This window comes from Scylla paramamosain, chromosome 23 (assembly GCF_035594125.1).
Source record: "Scylla paramamosain isolate STU-SP2022 chromosome 23, ASM3559412v1, whole genome shotgun sequence".
Classification (NCBI taxonomy): Eukaryota; Metazoa; Arthropoda; class Malacostraca; order Decapoda; family Portunidae; genus Scylla; species Scylla paramamosain.
This window is the reverse complement of record NC_087173.1, coordinates 21,342,723-21,365,056: the sequence shown is the minus strand read 5'-3', so window position 1 is coordinate 21,365,056 and position 22,334 is coordinate 21,342,723. Positions and strand designations below refer to the sequence as shown.

Below are 22,334 nucleotides of genomic sequence, written 5' to 3'. Positions count from 1 at the left end.
AGTTGCTCCTTGACAGACACCATTCTGTCTCCCACATCAGATCAGGTTTCAGTGGGAACACGAGACAATCTGGATAGACGCTGATGGCTCTCTGACGGGCGAACCGGAGGCAAATGTTGTTCCCACAATGGGCATCTTACCAACTGATTCCTGCACTCAAGAAGCAGCATTCTCTGTCACCAAGAATGTAGGTATAAGGCAGAATATATTTGTGGGTTTATAGATATTTTCCCCTTCCTTCTTTGAGATTTTTTTCTCTCTCATTGATATGCTTCTGGTCTTGTATTTCTTTATTATTTATTGTACCTGGATAAATGCTGATTAACTTGTATGTTTTCCCTTCCCTTCCTTGTACCTTTATCTTATATACTAAGTCATTTCTAGGATGCCATTTCTTTCTTTTTATCTTTTTTCTGCGCCTTTTCTCCAGGGGTCAATGGGCCTAAGAGTGTGAATGATGTGTGTTTGAGTGTGAGGTGCTTTGGGTCACCTAGTATGGGATTATCAGCATGGTGTATAGACAGATAGATAGATCTCTTTTCCTCCTTGTACTATATATCAAAGAGGCATCCGCATATGCATGTGTGTGTATCTAATCACAGTACACATCACTACATTAGGGAACTTTAAAAGATTAGACAAGTTTATACATGATGATGTTAGGTGGAAATAGATGGGTATGTTTCTTAGAGACTGCCACGTGTAGGTCTGGTAGCCTTTTGCAGCTTCCCTTATTTTCTTTTTTTTTTTGTTAATACAAATTTCACCCCATAGTATAAGCAGTCTTATCACTCCCATCACTCCTTTTCTACCTGTCTTTTACATCAGGTATACATCTGTGTATGCATATGTGTATATCTAATCACAGTAAACATCACCAGTACTAACCCCAACAACAGAATAACCAACTCATGGTAAACTTTGGAATTCCCTGCCTGCTTCTGTGTTTCCTTCTTTCTATGACATGAACTCTTTCAAAAGGGAGGTTTTGAGACACTTGACCTCCAGCTTTGAATGATCTTTTTGATCCTTTCCTTTAGAGACTGGCACCTCATTGGACCTTTTTATTTGCTCTTTTTACTGCCCTTGGCCAGCACCCTTCTTACATACAAAAAAACAATAATAACCATTCCTTTGTCTGTCATCACTATAGGTGCCAGGATCAGTTTGCCGAGGGGCCATGAAATTCCTGCGAGTGGCCGTCACCAATCCGAGCCCTTCCTCACTGCTTGGCAAGGACCTGGTGGTAAGCAACGACTTCGGCGCCACCCACATCCCTTACCTCATGTTCCGTATTGGTGGTGCTGGCTGGATGGGGCTTGTCTACACTGGTGCCACCTTTGACTTCAACTTTGAAAATGCTAATCAGGTGAGTTCTGGGTGTGGTGAAGGCTAAAGGGAAAGGAGCACAGCAACACAGGGGAGTGGTGGAGGCTAAGGGGGACATGTGAGCACAAGAACACAAGGATAGCTGCAAGTAGCCATCAGGTCTACAACTGGCAGTCCCTGGGATATAAACTTTCTCTCTCTGACAAACACACACACACACACACACACACACACACACACACACACACACACACACACACACACACACACACACACACACACACACACACACACTCCAGTGACCTCCAGTGCCAGAGAAGACCGCAGGGTGGAGAAGAGGGAATACAAACACTTTGAGGTGCCAAGAACGTGGTATAGTCTTCCCTCACTTCTCTTATTTAATGCAACGTCTCTGGCCAACAAGATGGACGAATTGATTGTGACGGTGAGATCTACTTGTGCGGACATTGTGGCAGTTACTGAGGCGTGGCAGATTGTTCCTGAGGTGTGCACAATGCAGGACTACCAGCTCTACCATCACCTCAGGTCAGGACGCAGGGGGGGGGGGAGTGGCCGTTTTCTGCCGCTCTGCCCTCAGCCCCTCACACCTCCCTGTTGATATTCCTGCCGGTGTGGAGGCCCTGTGGGTGAGAGTCACGCCCCCCTCCCATCCCAGCAACATGGCCTCCATCATAGTTTGCGTCGTGTATCACCCCCCACGAGCCGCCACAGCACAGTTACTCACCGCTCACATCATCAACACTGCTGATGCCCTGAGGGTGAGGTATCCTGCTGCCAAGCTGGTCATCTGTGGGGACTTTAACAGATTAGATATCAACGATATCCTACACCAGCTACACCTCACCCAGGTCGTGGACTTCCCCACCCACCAGCAAGCCATCCTCGACCTTATACTCACAGACCTGGGCCAGCAGTACTCGCCACCCAAGCCGCTGCCTCCCATGGGACGGAGCACCCACCTCTCCATACTGTGGACACCCACACCCACCACCTCGACCCCCCGGTCAGCTGTCACCAGGACCCACCGCCCCATGCCTGACTCAGCCATGAGGGAGTTTGGGCAGTGGGTGATACAACACCCGTGGACCGAGGTGCTGGATGAGGAGGACGTCCACTTAAAATGGCAAAATTACGTCGCCACCACCACAGAAGCCTTCCACCACTACTTCCCAGCCAAGAGCGTTACAACGCACCCATCTGATGCTCCCTGGATGACGCCCCGCATTAAAAGACTCATGCGTCAGCGGACCTGGGCTTTCCACTCCTGCCCGGTCCTATACAGGAAACTAAGAAACAGAGTAATCAGGGAGATTAAGAATGCAAAGGCAAGCTATTACCCAGACAAGATACACCACCTCAAGCTGACCAACAACAGACAGTGGTACGCTAAGATCAAAGCTTTGTGTACAAGGCTTACAAAAGCACACTTCATCTCTTCCTTGCACCTCACACCTTCCTGCTAATCTCACGGCTCAGGAGATGAACGATCACTTTGCTGCTATCTGTCAAACCTTTCCTCCCCTCCACACCACTCCGCTTCCTGCCTATCTTCCCGCTCCCTCCCCTCCACACACTGTCCATGCGATGGATGTTTTTAGGAGAATACTTAAATTTAAACCAAGATCCACCACACCCACTGACCTTCCTATAAAAATTTACAAGGAATTTGCTGTAGAGCTAGCAACACCGCTATGCTCCATAATAAACGCCTCACTCTCCCAACACTCTTGCCCCGCGGACTGGAAGACATCTTACGTCATCCCCATCCCCAAAACTTCCAGTCCACAGTCACTCAATGACCTCAGGCCAGTCTCTATCACTTCCATCCCTAGCCTTATTTGTGAAGATTTTGTATATGACTGGGCATACACCAAAATTTGTAACACCGTGGATATCAGACAATTCGGAAATATTAAAGCCACCTCCACCTCACATTACCTGACCAGCTTCCTTGAATTCATCCACAGCCACCTGGACAAGCGAAACACCTCTCTAGCAGTTGCTTTTGTGGACTTCAAAAAAGCCTTTGATCTTGTTGATCACACTGTTGTCATCAGCAAGGCAGTAAGTCTGGGTCTCCCTCCTAATCTGATAGCGTGGCTAGCCGACTTCCTCACAGGGAGACGTCAGGCCGTTCGCTATCAGGGCTCTGTCTCTAATTTCCAACAGCTGACATGTGGAGTCCCCCAGGGGACCAAGATTGGTCCTCTATGCTTCCTCCTCCTCATTAACGACGCCCTCACTGACACCCCCCATCGCTGGAAGTATGTGGACGACTGCACCGTGGGCGTCCCAGTTTCCACCAAGAACCCGGACTACTCACCACTGCAAGCAATTCTGGAGCGACTGCAGATGTGGACGGAGGAGAGCAGGATGACCATCAACCACAGCAAAACTGTGGTGATGCATTTCTGTACCTCCTCTGTACCAGTGCCCCCTCCCCGGCTCACAGTGGGCCCTCACCCCCTCCAGGTGGTCCAATGTGCCAAGCTTCTCGGAGTCACGGTGGACAACCAGCTGAACTGGAAGCAGCATGTCGCCAGCACCGTGAGATCAGCTACCTACAGGCTGTACATGCTGCGCAGACTCAGGTCGCTGGGGACGCCGACAGATGAGTTAAGGAGGGTGTACCTTACCTTCATCCTCCCCAAACTCATGTACGCCTCCCCAGCGTGGTCCTCCTCCCTCACACACACTCAACAGCTACAGCTAGAGAGTGTGCAGAAAAGGGCGTGCAGGGTCATCCTTGGCCCTGCATACACCACCTATGAAGAAGCCCTGACCATCCTGAGTCTGTCCAGAATAACCACCAGGCACCGAGAGGCTCTGGAGAAGTTTGGGAGGGGACTACTGCATCATCCACGTCTCAGAAACATGCTGCCACCCAACGTGCCTCGCCCGGTCCGTACCACCAGACACCACAACAAAATAACGCCCCTGAAGGCGCCGCTCACGGACCGGTACAGACTCAGTGCGATTCCCACCATGGTGCGAGCCATCAATCAATAGTATTTCCCTCCTAGATTAGACTTACCTTTAGGATTAATGTTAAGTTTTTCCCCATCCCCTATGTACATTTTCAGTTTGTCAACTGCCTAAATAATAAACCGTTTATTATTATTATTATTACTATTATTATTACACACACACACACACAGAGAATGGAATAAATATTATCTTTATGCTAAGTTGTTTATGCATTCAGATGAAAATTAGATTATTATTATTTTATTATTATTATTATTATTATTATTATTATTATTATTATTATTATTATTATTATTATTATTATTAATATTATTATTATTATTATTTTTATTGTTATTATTATTTTTACTGTAATCATTATTATCACAGGTTTATGCATATGATTTAATTGTGTTTTGGTTCCATTTTTCTCCCCATCAGTTCGTCAACATGTCATACAAGACTAACACAAAATTCATGACAAGAAATGACTACTATTTTGTGAAACACACACTCACCCAGACACCTGACAGAATTGAGTAAGTGTCCCTGTGAGTTTGTGTGTGTGTGTGTGTGTGTGTGTGTGTGTGTGTGTGTGTGTGTGTGTGTGTGTGTGTGTGTGTGTGTGTGTGTGTGTAGTTGTAGTACAGAGGGTGTTCGAGTTACAAGCAAGATATGTTCTGGAAGGCTGCTTGTAAGTCATTTTCCTCGCAACTTGTCATCATAATTTTTCAGAACCAAAAAAGAATCATACGTTCTGCAAACAATGTAATGCTTACTTACTTGATACTTGGTACCATGAGAGAGAGAGAGAAAGAGAGAGAGAGGGAGAGAGAGAGAGAGCACCTTGCCTTATGGGTGATGTGATACCACCAAGAAGTGACAGTCTTGAGGTTTTTGCCAAATGCAAGACTCAGATATGCCAGGCATACAACTCTCTCTCTCTCTCTCTCTCTCTCTCTCTCTCTCTCTCTCTCTCTCTCTCTCTCTCTCTCTCTCTCTCATGTACATTTTTCCTTTCTTCCACTCTCCCTCTCAGGTTATGCATACCTTTCTTCATGTAATTTATTAAGATGGCTGACTGAAACCATAAGACAGGTTTGTTTGCCTATTTGTGGACTTAATGTAATGGAGCAGGGTTTCTACACCATGCAGCACAACTCTCCTGTCTCTTTGCCTCTCAGAAGCAGACTGGCAGAGGTCTGTGCACTTTGGAGTCTCAAGGCAGACTCACTGTGGTGCAGTACAATATGTTTTTAAATTAAATTTAAATTTTAAACTAGCGTCTCATAATAAACTGCTACAGGGCCTGTGTCCTGGGCCAGTAGGCGGTCCTCTACTATGCTGCTGCACTGCGTAGTTAGTGGCAAAGCAGCGTGCTGTGTGCCAAATTTGAATGTTTGGTTAGCAAAGGGAACATTATCAAGAGTACATTTTCTTTTTGCAAGTAGACTGCTCATATCAATGAACATTCGTAACTCATTACCTCGTAACTTGGACACCCTCTGTATACAGGGTCTGTGGACTGCCACTTATAGACCTAATGGCTTCTTGCAGTTTTCCATGTTTTCTTATGTTCTGTGCTACAATCAGACACTCGTTCCTTTCTGTGTGTTTATATCTCCTTAGATTTTCCTTGGCTTGATGTACTTGAATTCCTTCAAGAGGGAGGTTTCAAGACACTTATCCACCAATTTTTGACCACTGCTTTGACCCTTTTATGGGACTGGCATTTCAGTGGGCATTTTTTTTTATTAGATTTTTGTTGCCCTTGGCCAGTGTCCTTCCTACATAAAAAAAAAAAAAAAAAAAAAAATTCCTTTGCCTATATCACCTGTTCTTGTAGTGTGTGTGTATTTACCTAGTTGTGTTTACCTAGTTGTATTGTACAGAGCACAAGCCAAAGTTCATTTTGTCTTGTCTCCATAACTATATTTATCCAGTTTCTGTTTAAACATGTGTACACTGTTTGCTACAACCACTTCTTCCTTCAGATCATTCCAGATTTCAATAGTTCTGTACGGGAAGCTGTATTTCTTGATGTCGCTTGAACATCCACTCTTCTTTATTCTCTTCATATGCCCCCTCATCTGTCTCTCTCCCTCCTTCATCTGTGGTAACAAGTAATTTCTGCCTATTCTTTCTATATTGTTTACTAACTTGTACATTGTTATAAGGTCTCCCCTTTCTCTTCTCTCTTGTAGTGTTGGTAATTCCATCTCTTCAAGTCTTTCTTCATAGCTTAAGTGTGTGCGTGTGCCTGCACACACGTGTGCTTCCATCTTGTACATTTTCTTTTATTAACCCCATCTCCTCATTTCATTAATCCCAAACCTCTATTTCTATGCATGTCCGTGTGTGTGATCTAACCTGACCTAATGTGGCATTGCCTAACTTGACAGGACGACCAAGGGTGAGAGGCAGAGCCTGGAGTCCCTGCCTGACCTCACCACAAACATTCATGGGGACTTCTACTGGGACACAGACTCAAAGGAACTCACATACATGGGTAAGAGCAAGGTCAGAGTGTGTTGAGAGTGGTGGGTTGGGTGACTGAGCTGCTGCTGGTGTTGTGTTGTGTGTTGTGAGTGGTACCGTTGCTGAAAATTCTCTCATTGCCTGAAATCTGCTGTGGAAGAGTGAGATGGTGATGTGTTGGGAGTGGTGGCTGGGTGAGGTGACTGTGCTGGGGTTGTGTTGTTGTGTAAATTAAAATCTCTCCTTTGTGTTTCAATGCCCAACTGTACTGTTCTCCTTGTGATGGTCTTGCCTGCAATATAACTTCTCCTCTTGCTATTTCAGTGTCCTACAATATTCTTCTTCTGTTATGGTTGTTGCCAGCAGTATTGAATTTCCTCTTCTCTCCCTGTCCTGTCCTACAATACTGCTCTTCTGTTATGGTTGTTGCCAGTGCCATTAACTCTCCTTTTCTCTCCCTGTGTTTCAGTGTCGCACAGTAAAAAGACTACAAAAAGGCATGGCAACATGGTCTTTGATGACCGAGTTCCTGGTCAATCAAGGCAGATCAGTTTCAGTGTGTATAAGTATGTATTTATCTGTGTATTTCTATTTTTATTGCATTGAGTTAAGTTTTCATGTTCCATTTGTGTGTGTGTGTGTGTGTGTCTGTGTGTGTGTGTGTGTGTGTGTGTGTGTGTGTGTGTGTGTGTGTGTGTGTGTGTGTGTGTGTGTGTGTGTGTGTGTGTATTTACCTAGTTGTATTTACCTAGTTGTGTTTTACAGGAAAAAGAGGTATGCTCGTGCTGTCCTGTCTCTATATCTATAAGCATCCAGCTTAACTTTAAATTCATGAATATTTTTTTATTGTACCACTGTTTCATCTAAGTTGTTCCATATTTCTATGCTTCTATTTTGGAAATATATTTCTTGACATCTCTTCTACTTGCTGTTTTCTTCAGTTTCACTCCATGTCCTCTTGTAGCTCTTGAGTCCCACACAAATAAGTCTTCTTTGTCAACTTGATCCTTACCCTTTAAAGCTCTGTATATGGCTATCAGGTCCCCTCTTTCTCTTCTCTCTTGTAATGATGGAAGCTTTAATCTCCTTAATCTTTCTTCATAGGTTAAATCTCTCAAACTTGGTACCAGTTTGGTTGCAGCTCTTTGGATCCTTTCTATTTTCCTTATTCCCTTTTTATTATGGAGTGACCAAACAATTGTGGCATATTCCAATTTTGGTTGAATCACATATTCCATCAACTTTTTCATCATCTCTTCATCCATAAAAGCAAATGTCCCTTTCATTTTTCTTAGTAACTCATAAGTTTCCCCAAATATTTTGTTTACATGTTTTACTGGTGATAAATTATCACTTATTGTAATTCCCAAGTCTTTTATTCTTTGGTTTTCTTAATTTCTATTTCTCCTGTGGTGTAGGAACTTGTCAATCTTCTTTTGCCTTTTCCTAATTCCATCACCTTGCATTTCTTTGCATTGAATTCCATTTCCCATTTCTTACTCCATTTATATATCTTTTTTAGATCTTTCTGTAATATTTCACAATCCATATTGTTTTCCACTCTTTTCAATAATTTTGCATCATCTGCAAAACAGACTTATATAACTGTCAACTTCATCCATCATATCATTGACATAAACCAGAAACGTTATGATGCTAAGATTGTCCCCCTGTGGTACTCCACTTGTAACTCTACACCATTCTGATTTTTCTCCCTTTATTACTGTTCTCATTTCTCTATCCCTCAAGAAGTCTGTAATCCAATTCAGTGTGTTTCCTTGCAAACCCCCTATATTTTGAATTTTCCATAGCAGTCTCTGGTGTGGTACCTTATCAAATGCTTTTTTTTTTAGGTCTAAATAAAAATAGTCTGCCCAACCCTCTCTCTCTTGAATTATATCAGTTGCTCTGCTATAAAAGCCCACTAAATTCGTGACACAAGATCTTCCACTTCTGAAACCAAATTGTCTGTCAGTCAATGTATGTGTTTCTTCTAAATATTCCATACATCTGTTTTTAACCCTTCTTTCTGCTATTTTTGCCACCACACTTGTTAGGGACACTGGTTTGTAATTCAATGGATCTTCTTTATTACCTCCTTTAAAAATGGGCACAATATTGGCTCTCTTCCAGTCTAGAAGAATTTTTCCTTCCTTAAAAGAACATACTATGGTATTGTGTATACCTTCTGCCAGTTGTTCACAACATTCCTTAAGTATCCAGATGGACATTCCATCTGGTCCTTGAGCGTTATTTATATCCAAGTCTTTCATAATCTTTTTAATTTCACTTATGTCCACCTGTATCTCTCTCACCACATTGCCTCTGTGCCATGCTCTTTCTCCTTCAAATTTGCTTTCTCTGGTAAATACTGACTGGAAGCACTTGTTCATTAATTCCGCTTGTAACTGTGTATCTTCGTATGTAATGTCATTTTTGTTAATTTATCTATTGTTTACTTGTTTTCATCTTCCCATTCACATATCTGAAGAATAACTTCGGCACACCTTTCCATTTGTTAACTATATCTTTCTCATAATTCCTTTTTTCACCTCTCAGGATTCTGATATATTCGTTTCTTGCCTTCTTGAAATCTTCCCATTTCTCACTTCCTCTTTTTTCTCCATCTATTCCATGTTGCTTCTTTTTCTTTTTCTTGCTGTTATACATCTCGTATTAAACCAGTTTTTTTTCTTTTTCACTTCCTTTGTTTTGATCTTTGGTACATATCTACTGACCCCTTCATTAAAAATTTCCATTAATATGTCCGACTTTTCCTGCGTACTGCTTGCCGTGAACAGTTGTTTCCATTTAGCCTCTGCAAAATATTCCCTCAACCTGATAAAATCTGCTTTCTTGTAATTATATCTCCCATTCTTGTAAATTTCATTCCTGTTTTCTGTTGCACCACTGCCTATGCTGAATTCAATTAACAGATGGTCACTTTTACCTAGTGGGCACTGATAATTTATTGCTTCAATGATGTCCATTTCCTTTGTAAACAAAGTCTAGCCTTGATGTCGCTTCATTACCCCCAAATCTTGTATTTTCTCCAATCCACTGGGTCATAGTATTTGTCATTATTAAATTTAGAGGCATATATCCCCATGACTCTTCTCCCCAATCCATGGTCCACTCTTCCCAGCATACCTCCTTGCAATTAAAGTCACCCATAAGTGTTATATTGTTACTCTCTGCCAGTATTCTCTCCAAACGGTTAATAGTATCTCTTAACAATAATTTATAATCCTCTTGTGTCCATGCATTTGTCTCTGTGGGTACATAAGCCACTGCAAAATCTCTTCTTCCTTTTCGTTTCCTTTTTGTTTTAATTCTAATTACTTCCGCCATTCCTTCTCCTATTTCAACCTCTTCCACTGTTATACTCTTCTTTATAAGTAACATGACTCCTCCCCCTTTCTTATTATTTCTATGTTTTATCCACACATTATAATTACTATTATCAATTCTTATATTTTCTGTTGTCTCATTTAGTTTAACTTCAGTAATACCCATGATGTCGGGCTGCTTTATCTTAATATAATTATTCAATTCTCGCAACATTGATATTAAACCATTTATATTTGTATTTGCCACTGTCCACTTTTTATTTTTCCATACATTATTTACATTTTCTATTCTTTTTTTTTTTGTCAGATACCACTTCCTGAGCCTCTTGTCTTTTACCTTCCAATAGAACTTTTTTTTCTCTTCCTCTGTTCTTTTCTATTTTTTTGCCTTTGCTTCTTTTATTAGATCGCTTACCTTGAGTCTCTCCTCCTCATTCATGTCCTTTATCCAAACTTTCCTGTATTGCTCTGTCTTGTCCAGTTTCCACACATTCAATATCACTTCCATGGCTGTTGTTTGTGCCCTAAATTTTACTTTCATTGGTTGTTCTCCTCCTATATACTTCCCCAGTCTATGTATTTCCTCAATTTCACTTATCCAGTCCTCCCCTTCTCTCTGTATATTTTTTACAATGTCCTCTGCAACCTTTTTTTGTTCTTTTTCCCTCTTGTATCTTACTGGGTCAGTTTCCTCTTTTAATCCATATATAACAATACATTTCTCTTTGTCCATTGTGTCCCTTACCATCGATTCCTCCTGTTTGATCACTTTCACAATTTCCTTACTTAAATCTGTCTTTTCCTTCTTTTGCGCTTCTATGATTTCTGTAAAGTTAACTTTTTCTTCCTTTTTTTCCTTCCTCCAGATTTGATGTTCACTTTTCATCCCTATCACTTCATTTTCCTGTTTTTTAATAATATCATTGTTTTCCTTCAATTTTGTTTTTAGATCAGCACATAGTCTTCAATTCTTTGTTTTCCTCTTCCAGGTCATGTTGTTTTTTTTTCTAATTTTTTTCACTCTTTCAGTGAGGTCACTGATCATCCCTTCCATCAAAGCCACTTTCCTTCCTTGCATTTTATCATGTAGTTCATTATCTTCCTCAAATCCTGGGAATGGTGACCCCGTTGGCAACACTCCACTCCCACCTATGGCGTCCGCCTTGCTGGAGCTTTTACTCATTTTATTACCTCTGTTATTACTTAAATTTTCTTTTATTTATTTATTTCTGGAGACAGGAGAACTCTACTTGAGCACAGCTCTACTTAAATTTTCTTTTATTTATTTATTTCTGGAGACAGGAGAACTCTACTTGAGCATAGCTCCTACCCGGGAACACATTCTAAGCTCCTAGTGGTGGCCATGGTCAAACAAAATCTTTCTTTGCAGGAGCTTGGATTGCTGGTTGTTTACTCGACGATGATGTGTGTGTGTATGTGTGTGTGTGTGTGTGTGTGTGTGTGTGTGTGTGTGTGTGTGTTTGTTTGCTATTGGTGATGTAAAGTTTTTGGACTATCACTAGTCACAAAAACATCCTTGAAAACTCCTATAACTTTCACCATAATTCACCAGACTATCAGTACCCTTTAAACTACCAACTGAATCCCAAAAACACCCTTGAAAATCCTCTTAACCTCCACTGTAATCTGTCAGTTTATCATTACCCTCCCCAACTTATCACTAGACTAACAAAAACACCTTGAAAACCCCAAAACTTTCACCAGAGCCTGTCAGACTATCTGTAACCTCCCAAAATTATCACTAGAATCACAAAACCATCCTTGAAAACCCCAAAACTTCCACCAGAGCTTGTCAAAATTATCACTAGAATCACAAAAACACCCTTGAAAACTATGAGCATCTGTTCGACTCTCAATACCCTTCTTTAACTATCAGTAGAATCATGAAAACACCCTTGAAAATCTCAATACAAGCTGTCAAGATGAAACACCGAATCATCTTCACAATATAGTCTAATTACAAATAATATCTCTCTCTCTCTCTCTCTCTCTCTCTCTCTCTCTCTCTCTCTCTCTCTCTCTCTCTCTCTCTCTCTCTCTCTCTCTCTCTCTCTCTCTCTCTCTCTCTCTCTCTCTCTCAACTCTCTCTCTTTCTACTCTCTACTCTCTCTAGGTGTCAGCACAAAGGATGTTCTGCGCCTGACCCTAGACCAGTCCCCACAACACATCCAGATGCACCTTTCCGCTGGTCTGATGTGGAGACGTGGAAGCATATGCCAGTCAGTACTGGTGGCCACCCAACAGAGGCAGAATACAGCCTGCCCGTGGAGGGAGATGAGATTGTGATTCCTGAGAGTAAGTGTGTGTATTTACTGTTGTATTTATATGGGAAACTATACTTTTTGACATCTCTTCTACAAGCACTCTTCTTCAGCCTCTTTCCATGTCCTCTAGTGTTCCGTGTATCCCAGACCATTAAGTTGCTTTAGTCCACCTCCTCTACTCCCTTATATGCTTTATATATCGCAATCATGTCTCCCCTTTCTCTCCTCTTTTCCAACGTTTGTAGATGTATCCTTTCCAGTCTCTCTTCATATGACAAGTCTCTGATACTTGGTATCATCTTTGTAGCTGCTCTCTGAACTCTCTCCAACTTCCTTATATCCTTTTTCTTGTATGGCAACCACACTACTGCTGCATATTCTAGTCTGGGTCTTATCAGCGACACGATCATCTTCCTGACCATCTCTTCATCCATATATGCAAAGACCTGCCTTATTCTTCTCAACAAGTAATTTTGCTAATGTAATTTTGCTAATGTGTCTCTCTGGGGTCAGGTTCCAAGTCAACCTTACACCATTCAACATATAATTTCCTTTTACTCTTCTTGTACTTTTTCCAAATTCTATTACCTTACACTTCTTTAAATTAAATTCCATTTCCCATCTATAACTCCACTCTGATATCTTGTTCAGGTCTTCTTGTAATGTTTCACAGTCCTCTGCACTCTCAACTTTCTTCAGCAACATTGCATCATTCGCAAAAAGGCTCATGTAGCTGTTCACACTTTCCATCATATCATTTATATAGACTGCAAACATGATTGGTAAGTACTGAGCCTTGGGGTACTCCACTTATGACTTCCCTCCATGATGATTTTTGATCTTTTACCAAGGTTCTCATTTCTCTGTTTGTCAAGAAATTTTCCATCCATCTCAGCAAGCCCCCCCTTAGCCCACCATTATGCTTCAACTTCCACAACAATTTCCTGTGTGGCACTTTATCAAAGGCTGCCTTCAGGTCTAAATAAACACAATCAGCCCATCCATCTCTTTCTTGCATTATATCCACCACTCTAGAATAAAAACTCAGTAAGTTTGTAACACACAATTCTCTCTCTCCTCTCTCTCTCTCTCTCTCTCTCTCTCTCTCTCTCTCTCTCTCTCTCTCTCTCTCTCTCTCTCTCTCTCTCTCTCTCTCTCTTGTCTCCTTTGTACTGAAACTGATTTTTTCTTGGGTGTAAGCATAAATTATCTACACTCCTTCACCTTGCCACACTAAACCATGTTCAGTAATACCCAGTAAACACTACACTACACCCTGTCACACCAAACTACACTCAGTTACACCTTATGACATTTTACTCAACTACACTTGATCATACCCTGGTATACCCTACAGGCATGTGGCTCGTTGTGGACACGGCCACACTCAAGCTTGGCCGTGTCTTTGTGTATGGCACCATTGAGTTTGATGACACGATGGACCACAGATTTGAGGCCACCATTATTTACATCCAGGTGAGTAGCAGTGATGGAGGTCAGCACCTGTGACTACCTTGTAGGTACCTGTGTTGTTAGCTGGTTGTGGTGTACAGGGCATCAGCTACACTCCTCTGGTTGTCTTTGTATCTCTGTTTGTCCAGTCTTCTCTTTAGTTAACACTCCTCGCTTCTGTCACCCCTTGCCTCTGTATGTGAGTGTGTTAGTTATATACATACAGAGCCTAAGCTACACTTCTCTAGTCTTGTCTCTGTATCTCTGCTTAGTCTTCACTTCAGTTAACACTTCTTGCCTCTGTCACCTCTTCATTTTAGTGTTGATGCATGTTTTTTTTTTTTTTATGTAGGAGGGACACTGGCCAAGGGCAACAAAAATCCAATAAAAAAAATCCCAACTGAGATGCTATTCCCATAAAAGGGTTCAAAGTGGTAGTCAAAAATTGAAGGATAAGTGTCTTGAAACCTCCCTCTTGAAGGAATTCAAGTCATAGGAAGGTGGAAATACAGAAGCTGGCAGGGAGTTCCAAAGTTTACCAGAGAAAGGGATGAATGATTGAGAATACTGGTTAACTCCTGCAGTAGAGAGGTGGACAGAATAAGGGTGAGAGAAAGAAGAAAATCTTGTGCAGCAAGGCTGTGGGAGGAGGGGAGGCATGCAGTTAGCAAGATCAGAAGAGCAGTTAGCATGAAAATAAGGGTAGAAGACAGCTAGAGATGTAACATTGTGGCAATGAGAGAAGTCTAGAAGAGAAATGTCTAGAAGAGTGGTATGAGTGGAACCCCTGCCAGACATGTGAAGCATATTCCATATATGGGTGGATAAGGCCCTTGTATAGAGTTAGCAGCTAGGGGTTGAGAAAAACTGGTGGAGATGTCTCAAAATGCCTAACTTCATAGAAGCTGTTTTAGCTAGAGATGAGCTTTGAAGTTTCCATTTTAGATTATAAGTAAAGGACAGACTAAGGATGTTCAGTGCAGAAGAGGGGGCAGTTGAGTGTCATTGAAGAAGAGAGGATAGTTATCTGGAAGGTTGTGTCAAGTTGATAGATGGAGGAATTGAGTTTTTGAGGCATTGAACAATACCAAGTTTGCTCTGCCCCAATCAGAAATTTTAGAAAAATCAGAAGTTAGGCATTCTGCGGCTTCCCTGCGTGAAATGTTTACTTCCTGAAGTGTTGGATATTTATGAAAAGACGTGGAAAAGTGCAGGGTGGTATCATCAGTGTAGTTGTGGATAGGACAAGAAGTTTGGTTTAGAAGATCATTGATGAATAATAGGAAGAGAGTGGGTGATAGGACAGAATCCTGAGGAACACCACTGTTAATAGATTTAGGAGAAGAACAGTGACTGTCTACCACAGCATCAATAGAATGGTCAGAAAGGAAACTTGAGATGAAGTTACAGAGAGAAGGATAGAAGCTGTAGGAAGGTACTTTGAAAATCAAAGCTTTGTGCCAGACTCTATCAAAAGCTTTTGATATATCCAAGGCAACAGCAAAAGTTTCACCGAAATCTCTAAAAAAGGATGACCAAGACTCAGTAAGGAAAGCCAGAAGATCACCAGAACAGTGGCCTTGACAGAACCCATACTGGCGATCAGATAAAAGGTTGTGAAGTGATAGATGTTTAAGAATCTTCTTGTTGAGGATAGATTAAAAAACTTTAGATAAGCAGGAAATTAAAGCAATAGGATGGTAGTTTAAGGGACTAGAATGGTCACCCTTTTTAGGAACAGGCTGTATGTAGGCAAACTTCCAGCAAGAAGGAAAGGTAGATGTTGACAGACAGAGTTGAAAGATTTTGACTAGGCAAGGTCCAAGCACAGAGGCACAGTTTCAGAAAACAATAGGAGGGACTCCATCAGATCCATAAGCCTTCCAAGGTTTTAGGCCAGTGAGGGCATGCAAAAACATCATTGCGAACAATTTTAATAGGTAGCATGAAGTAGTCAGAGGGTGGAGGAGGAGGAGGAACAAGCCCTGAATTGTCCAAGGTAGAGTTTTTAGCAAAGGTTTGAGGGAAGAGTTCAGCTTTAGAGATAGATATGATAGTAGTGGTGCCATCAGGTTGAAATAAAGGAGGGAAAGAAGAAGAAACAAAGTTATTGGCAATTTTTGGGGGCTAGATGCCAGAAGTAACAAGGGGAGTTAGATCTTGAAAAATGTTGACACTTTCCATTAATGAAGGAGTTTTTGGCTAGTTGGAGAACAGACTTGGCATGGTTCCGGGCAGAAATATAAAGTGCATGAGATTCTAGTGATGGGAGGCTTAAGTACCTTTTGTGGGCCACCTCTCTATCATGTATAGCACGAGAACAAGCTGTGTTTAACCAAAGTTTGGAAGGTTTAGGTCAAGAAAAAGAGTGAGGAATGTACGCCTCCATGCCAGACACCACCACTTCTGTTATGTGCTTGGCACACAAAGATGGGTCTCTGACATGGAAGCAGTAGTCATTCCAAGGAAAATCAGCAAAATACCTCTTCAGGTCCCCCAACTAGCATAGGCAAAACACCAGAGGCACCTTTGCTAAGGGGGATCCTGAGGAAGGATTGGAACAATAGGACAAGATACAGATATAAGATTGTGATCGGAGGAGCCCAACGGAGATGAGAGGGTGACATCGTAAGCAAAAGGATTAGAGGTCAGGAAAAGGTCAAGAATGTTGGGCGTATCTCCAAGACGGTCAGGAATAGAAGTAGGGTGTTGCACCAATTGCTCTAGGTTGTGGAGGATATCACAGTTGAAGGCTAGTTCAACATGATGGTCAGTAAAGGGAGAGGAAAGCCAAAGCTGGTGGTGAACATTGAAGTCTCCAAGAGTAGAGATCTCTGCAAAAGGGAAGAGAGTCAGAATGTGCTCCACTTTGGAAGTTAAGTAGTCAAAGAATTTCTTACAGTCAGAGGAGTTAGGTGAGAGGTATACAGCACAGATAAATTTAGTTTGAGAGTGACTCTGTAGTCGTAGCCAGATAATGTGTAAACTTGGAAGATTCAAGAGCGTGGGCACGAGAGCAGGTTAAGTCATTGCGCACATAAATGCAGCATCCAGCTTTGGATTGAAAATGAGGATAGAGAAAGTAGGAGGGAACAAAAAAGGGGCTACTGTTAGTTTCCTCTGACACCTTGGTTTCAGTGAGGAAAAGAAGATGAGATTTAGAAGAGGAGAGGTGATGTTCCGCATATTGAAAATGAGATCTTAGACTGCGAATGTTGCAGAAGTTAATGAAAAAGTTGAGGGGGGTGTCAAGACACTGAGGGTCATTATCAGAAGAGCAGTCCGACCTGGGGACATTTGTGGTCCCTTCCACAGATGGGGACTCTGAGTCTGGTGTAAGAGTCGCCATGATAATTTCAATTTTTTGAGTGAAAGGTGATTGTGTGTGTGTGTGTGTGTGTGTGTGTGTGTGTGTGTGTGTGTGTGTTATTAGGTGCTTATAGTTTTGAGTGGAGGAATAGAGTTGTCCTGCCCCCTTGTGTTATGAGACACAAAGGGAAATGTTCAGTGAGGTCACAGCTGGTTTTAATGATAAGTTCACAGCATCCCCTGATCCAGTGCTTTAGACCTCACCGGGAGTAATTATCATTTTGGCAGGTGCCTACTGCCTCCTCCTGTGTGTGTGTGTGTGTGTGTGTGTGTGTGTGTGTGTGTGTGTGTGTGTGTGTGTGTGTGTGTGTGTGTGCGCGCACATGCATGCATGTGTGCGTGTGTGCGTGCATGTGTTAATCTAATCTTAGTTAACACCCCTTGCTTGTGTCACCACTTTTCTAGTGTATGTGTGTGTTAATCTAATCTTCAGTTAACACTCCTTGCCTGTATCACCTCCTCATCTCTCCACACACCACACCCTGCACTAAGATTAAGACACCTAACCAACTCTGCTGCTCCATCACCACCAGGGAGGCTCTTTAATGGCTGGCTACTCCTCAGACACTCCCTTCACCCACAGTCTCATCATTCGCCTGATGGACCCTGAAGATGTTGATGCCTATAGCATGAACCTGGGCTGGAAAACTATAGGTATGTGCTAGAACACTGTGGAAGGGTGCTGGAAGGTTGTATAGGAGAGTTGAAAGATTGTTGATGATTCTGGAAGGTTGTAAAGGAGTTTGGAAAGGTGTTTATCTATTAATGGTGCTAGGAGATTGCAAGGAAAGGGCGGTAGGTTGTAAGGGGAGTGTTAAAAGCCTGTTAGTGATGAACAGAGGTTGCAAGAGAAGCTCAGATGGTTGTAAAGAAGTATTTGAAGGTCATTGATGATACTGAGAGGCTGCAAAAAAAGAGGCTGGCAGGTTATAGAAGATTATTAAAAGTTGTTATATTATTAAAAGTTGTTATTGATTCTCAAAGGTTATGATAAAGGCTAGAAAAACACTAGTGACAGAATAACAGTTGACACAACGAAGGAAGACTGCTGATAAGGTAATTAACAATGCATTAACTCTCTCACTGAGATAAACAACAATGCACAGCGCCAAGAATGATGTACAAAATCTTTATAAACACGTACAAGGAAAAAGGAGATAAAAGAATGGCTTTTGCAATTTGTAGTCCCTATAAAGCTTGGAGGCAGCTTGTTCTTACCCGTGAGTGTCTTGTTGTGGGTACCTGTGACTTCCTTGTTGTTGCCTGTGAGTGTTTTGTCTCAAAGTAGCTGGTGATGGAGGAGAGATGTGGCAAATAACAGTGAGAGGCTGAAGAAAATAAGAACATAAGAACACAAGAGAAGCTGCAAGAAGCTGCCTGGTCTACACGTGGCAGTCCTTGTACAGAACATGCCTATCTATTTCCACCTATCACCCAATCCACAAATTTGTCTAATCATCTTTTAAAGCTCCCTAATGACTCGGCTCTAACAACCTGATTACTGGGTTCATTCCATTCATCTACCACCTTATTTGAGAACCAGTTCCTTCCTCTCTCTCATTGAAATATTTTCCAGCTTGAACTCATTATTTCTTGTTCTATCTTGATTACTGACCATGAAAATTTTGCTTATATCACCCTTGTACCTTTGTTATAAAGATAGCTACAGGTGTGAAATGAAGGTCTGGTATGTTGCAGGTGTGTTTGGCTATCTCAGGCTGCATGGGCAGGTGTGCAGGAGATCATGGCACAAGCTTGGGGCCACAGTGGAGGTTGGGACCGGCCACATAACTCTGGCCGAGGATCCTGATGCTTCCTGGCTCAATAAAGAGGTGAGTGGAGGGGTGTCAGATGAGGTGAGATCAGGTTAGGTAAGGTCAGGTCAGGTTAGGATATGTAAGGTTAAGTTAGATTAAGTTAGGATTGGTAAGGTTAAGTTATAAGTTAGATTAGGTTAGGTTAGATTAAGAGGCAGAGAGAAGGAGAAGGCATAATAAAGATACAAAGTTAGATTAATTACGTTCAGGTAAGATAAGCTTAAGTTAGGTAAGATTGAGAGGCAGAGAGAATGGGAAAGCTGAATGAGTAGGTTAGGTTAGGTGAGGTTATTAGGTTAGGTTAAGTTAAATAAGAAACTTAAGGTAAGATTAAGTTAGGTGAGATACATGGTAAAGTAAGGTGAAATTAAGTTAGGATAGATTAAGAGACAGAGAGAAGGAGAAAACTGAGTGAGGGGATGCCAGGTTAGATTGGGTTAGGTGAGGTAAGAATAGGTTCAGTCAGAAGGCAAGAAGATCGGAAGGAAGAAGAGGAAAAGCTGTAGTTGTTGGACAGAAATTTTGCATTGGTATTGTTTATTGTATTTTACTAATATTTCAGAGGTAGTTTGGGAAGGGGAGAGAAGGAAGGAGAAGCACAGGGAAGGAAGGGGAAGGAAAAAGAAGAGTATAATTGGATCATCTATTATATCCCCTTCTTCTTATTCTCTATTTCTCATTATTTTATTCTGCTTTACTCTCTTTAAGTCTCTCTCTCTTTCCCATGTCTTAGTCCAACTTCTCTTCTTTTCCTTCCATTTACCTCTTCTCAGATTGTCCCTTTTTCATACTTCTCTCCCCCTCTGCTTTCCTCTCTTCCCCTTCCATTTATCTCTCCTTAGATCATGTCCCTTTTCATATTGTGTTCCTCTCCCATGCCTTGCTCTGCCTCCCATTCTCTCCCTTCACCTCTCACCACACTGCCATTCAGGTGGGTGTGACAACAACAGGAAAAGAGGCAACAGAGAGCGAAGTGAGGCGAGTGGTAGCAATCAATGGTGCCACACTCACCCTAGACTCAGCACTCAAATTCCAGCACCTTGGTGAGTGTTTTGCTCCTTGTCCTTCACTCACTGAAACATTAGTTTAGTCTACACTCCCATCTCTTCTCCAGAATTCCATCTAGCACTTGGTGGAAGTAAGGAGAATGCATAACATTTGTGGTATATATCAGGTTAAGGAGAAGGAATGCAATGTGTAGTGCCTGAGGGTGTCAAACACAACATTCTTTGGTAGTCTGATCTTGTAGGAAGAATGGCAGAGAGTAAGATGAATAAGTGAGTGTATGTGAGTGTGACATGCAGTGGGTGGAAGACAGTGACCCGCAGTGAAATGGGAAATCAGAGTGGCTGGAGTATTGGAGAGAATGAGTGAAGTAGAGCATGTAAGGACAGGAATATTTGAGTGTGGTAGATGCAGTGGGTGCAAGACAATTACCTGCAGTTGAATGGGAGGTCAGAGTGTTCAGTATGGGAGAGAATGGATATAGAAGAGCTTGTTAGGACAGAAATAAATGAAGCACAGTGGTGGAGGCTTGAGAGAAGGAGATGAGAGGAGAATGAAAGAACCAAAACATATGAGGATAGAAATAAATAGAGATCCTTCTATCACAGCATTCCATAAACACAAGCATCTGGTATAAGTAGAAAGTAAGTTTGTCATCAGTGAAATCTCTGTCTATTTATCAAGAGAAGACAGAATGAGAAAATTAGAACATGCAAGAAATAAATAGACACTTTCATGACAATCCATAAACACAAGCATCAGATATGAATAGACAGAAGCAAGTGTGTAATCAATGAAAGCTTTCTATTTATCAAGAAGAGACAGAATGAGAGGAGTAGAACATGCAAGGAATAAATAGAGACTCTTCCTTCCCAGCAATCCATAGACACAAGCATCAGGTACAAAGACACACATGCAAGTTTGGCATCAATTAAAGCTGTGTATCTCCACCCAGGGGAGATACACACGCTGTCAGACGGCACTTCCATCACACTGGCTGGGGAGGTCGGTCTCCTGAGCCGGAACATTGTGGTGGAAGGAATCACGGAGAACAGCAACGGGGGAAGAATTCTGGTCTCCACAGTCTTCCAGAATGGCAAGCATTATGTTGGTGAGTCTGGAAGATAAGCTGACTGGTGAAGCTTTGGTGAATCTGGAAGATAAAGCAATAAAGCTTTGGTGAGTTTGGAAGATAAAGCAATAAAGCTTTGATGAGTCTGGAAGATAAACTAGTTGGTGAAGCTTTGGTGAGTCTGGAAGATAAGCTGATTGGTGAAGCTTTGGTGAGTCTGGATGATAAAGTGATAAAGCTTTGGTGAGTCTGGAAGATATTCTGGTTGGTTAAGCTTTGGTGAGTCTGGAAGATAAGCTGATTGGTAAAGCTTTGGTGAGTCTGGAAGACAAAGTGATAAAGCTTTGGTGAGAATGGAAGATAAACTAGTTGGTGAAGCTTTAGTGAGTTTGGAAGATAAGCTGATTGGTAAAGCTTTGTTGAGTGAAAGATAAGCTGATTGGTAAAGCTTTGGTGAATCTGGAAGATAAAGTGATGAAGCTTTGGTAAGTCTGGAAGATCAAGTGATGTTTTTAATGATGATTTGTTCCATTTTCTTTGAATGCTTACTACTGCTACTACTACTACTACCATTACCACCACCACTGCCACCACCACCACCACTACTATAACAACTACTGCTAAAACAATTACCACCACACTCCCTGTACCACACTAAGGAAACGCTTCCCTCTCTCACCATGACTGCTTTCAAAGGCCACTGAGATGACTGACCAGGTTCTCAAGAGTGTTTCTCCTGCTGTTAATGTAGGAATCTTGTTCATTTCTCACTAGAACCATAAGAACATCCTTAAAAACCTGTATAACTTCAAGTACAGCCTTTTCAGAGCAGAGGTGCAGCCAGAAGTTTTTCAGAGTGTGGTCCTTAACATGCACCACCACTAATAAAACCATTACTACTCTACTATTACCACTACATTCCATCCACCATGACCACCACCAATACCATCACCACTAGTCCTTTCTGTCCCTCCTTCAGGTTCGGCCCAAGTGGATGGCGTGGAGTTCCGTAACATGGGGCAGGAAGGCTTCACCGACATCACTGACCCACGCTACTCCATTGCCTTCCTGGGCCTTGATGCCATTGGTGACCATTCTAGCTACGTCAAGAGGTCATCATTCAATGTCAACTATAATGTGGCTGTTGGGCTCATCAAGACCTTGAACATGGTAGTGGAGGAGAACGTTA

General features: G+C 42.0%; 1 protein-coding gene across 10 annotated transcripts in view; it reads left to right on the top strand.

The window, feature by feature from the left end:
* The window catches only part of LOC135112402 (fibrocystin-L-like), a 126,578-nt gene that overhangs the window by 13,715 nt on the left and 90,529 nt on the right, over window positions 1-22,334 (top strand). For 6 of the 10 annotated variants that reach the window (XR_010274345.1, XR_010274346.1, XR_010274344.1 and 3 more), the window contains 12 exons: window positions 41-187; window positions 1,154-1,369; window positions 4,759-4,856; window positions 6,720-6,826; window positions 7,265-7,361; window positions 12,280-12,461; window positions 13,788-13,906; window positions 17,785-17,905; window positions 18,950-19,083; window positions 20,000-20,111; window positions 21,029-21,184; window positions 22,125-22,334. The exon at window positions 22,125-22,334 is cut by the window's right edge and continues 21 nt beyond it. Coding sequence is in view for 3 of the 10 variants with exons in the window: in XM_064026829.1 (XP_063882899.1) it covers window positions 41-187; window positions 1,154-1,369; window positions 4,759-4,856; window positions 6,720-6,826; window positions 7,265-7,361; window positions 12,280-12,461; window positions 13,788-13,906; window positions 17,785-17,905; window positions 18,950-19,083; window positions 20,000-20,111; window positions 21,029-21,184; window positions 22,125-22,334 (1,699 nt within the window). In the remaining 7 variants the exon portion in view is untranslated. Of the gene's footprint in view, window positions 1-40; window positions 188-1,153; window positions 1,370-4,758; window positions 4,857-6,719; window positions 6,827-7,264; window positions 7,362-12,279; window positions 12,462-13,787; window positions 13,907-17,784; window positions 17,906-18,949; window positions 19,084-19,999; window positions 20,112-21,028; window positions 21,221-22,124 lie in introns of all 10 variants that reach the window. The other 4 variants (XR_010274350.1, XM_064026830.1, XM_064026832.1 and 1 more) reach the window with 4 other exon arrangements.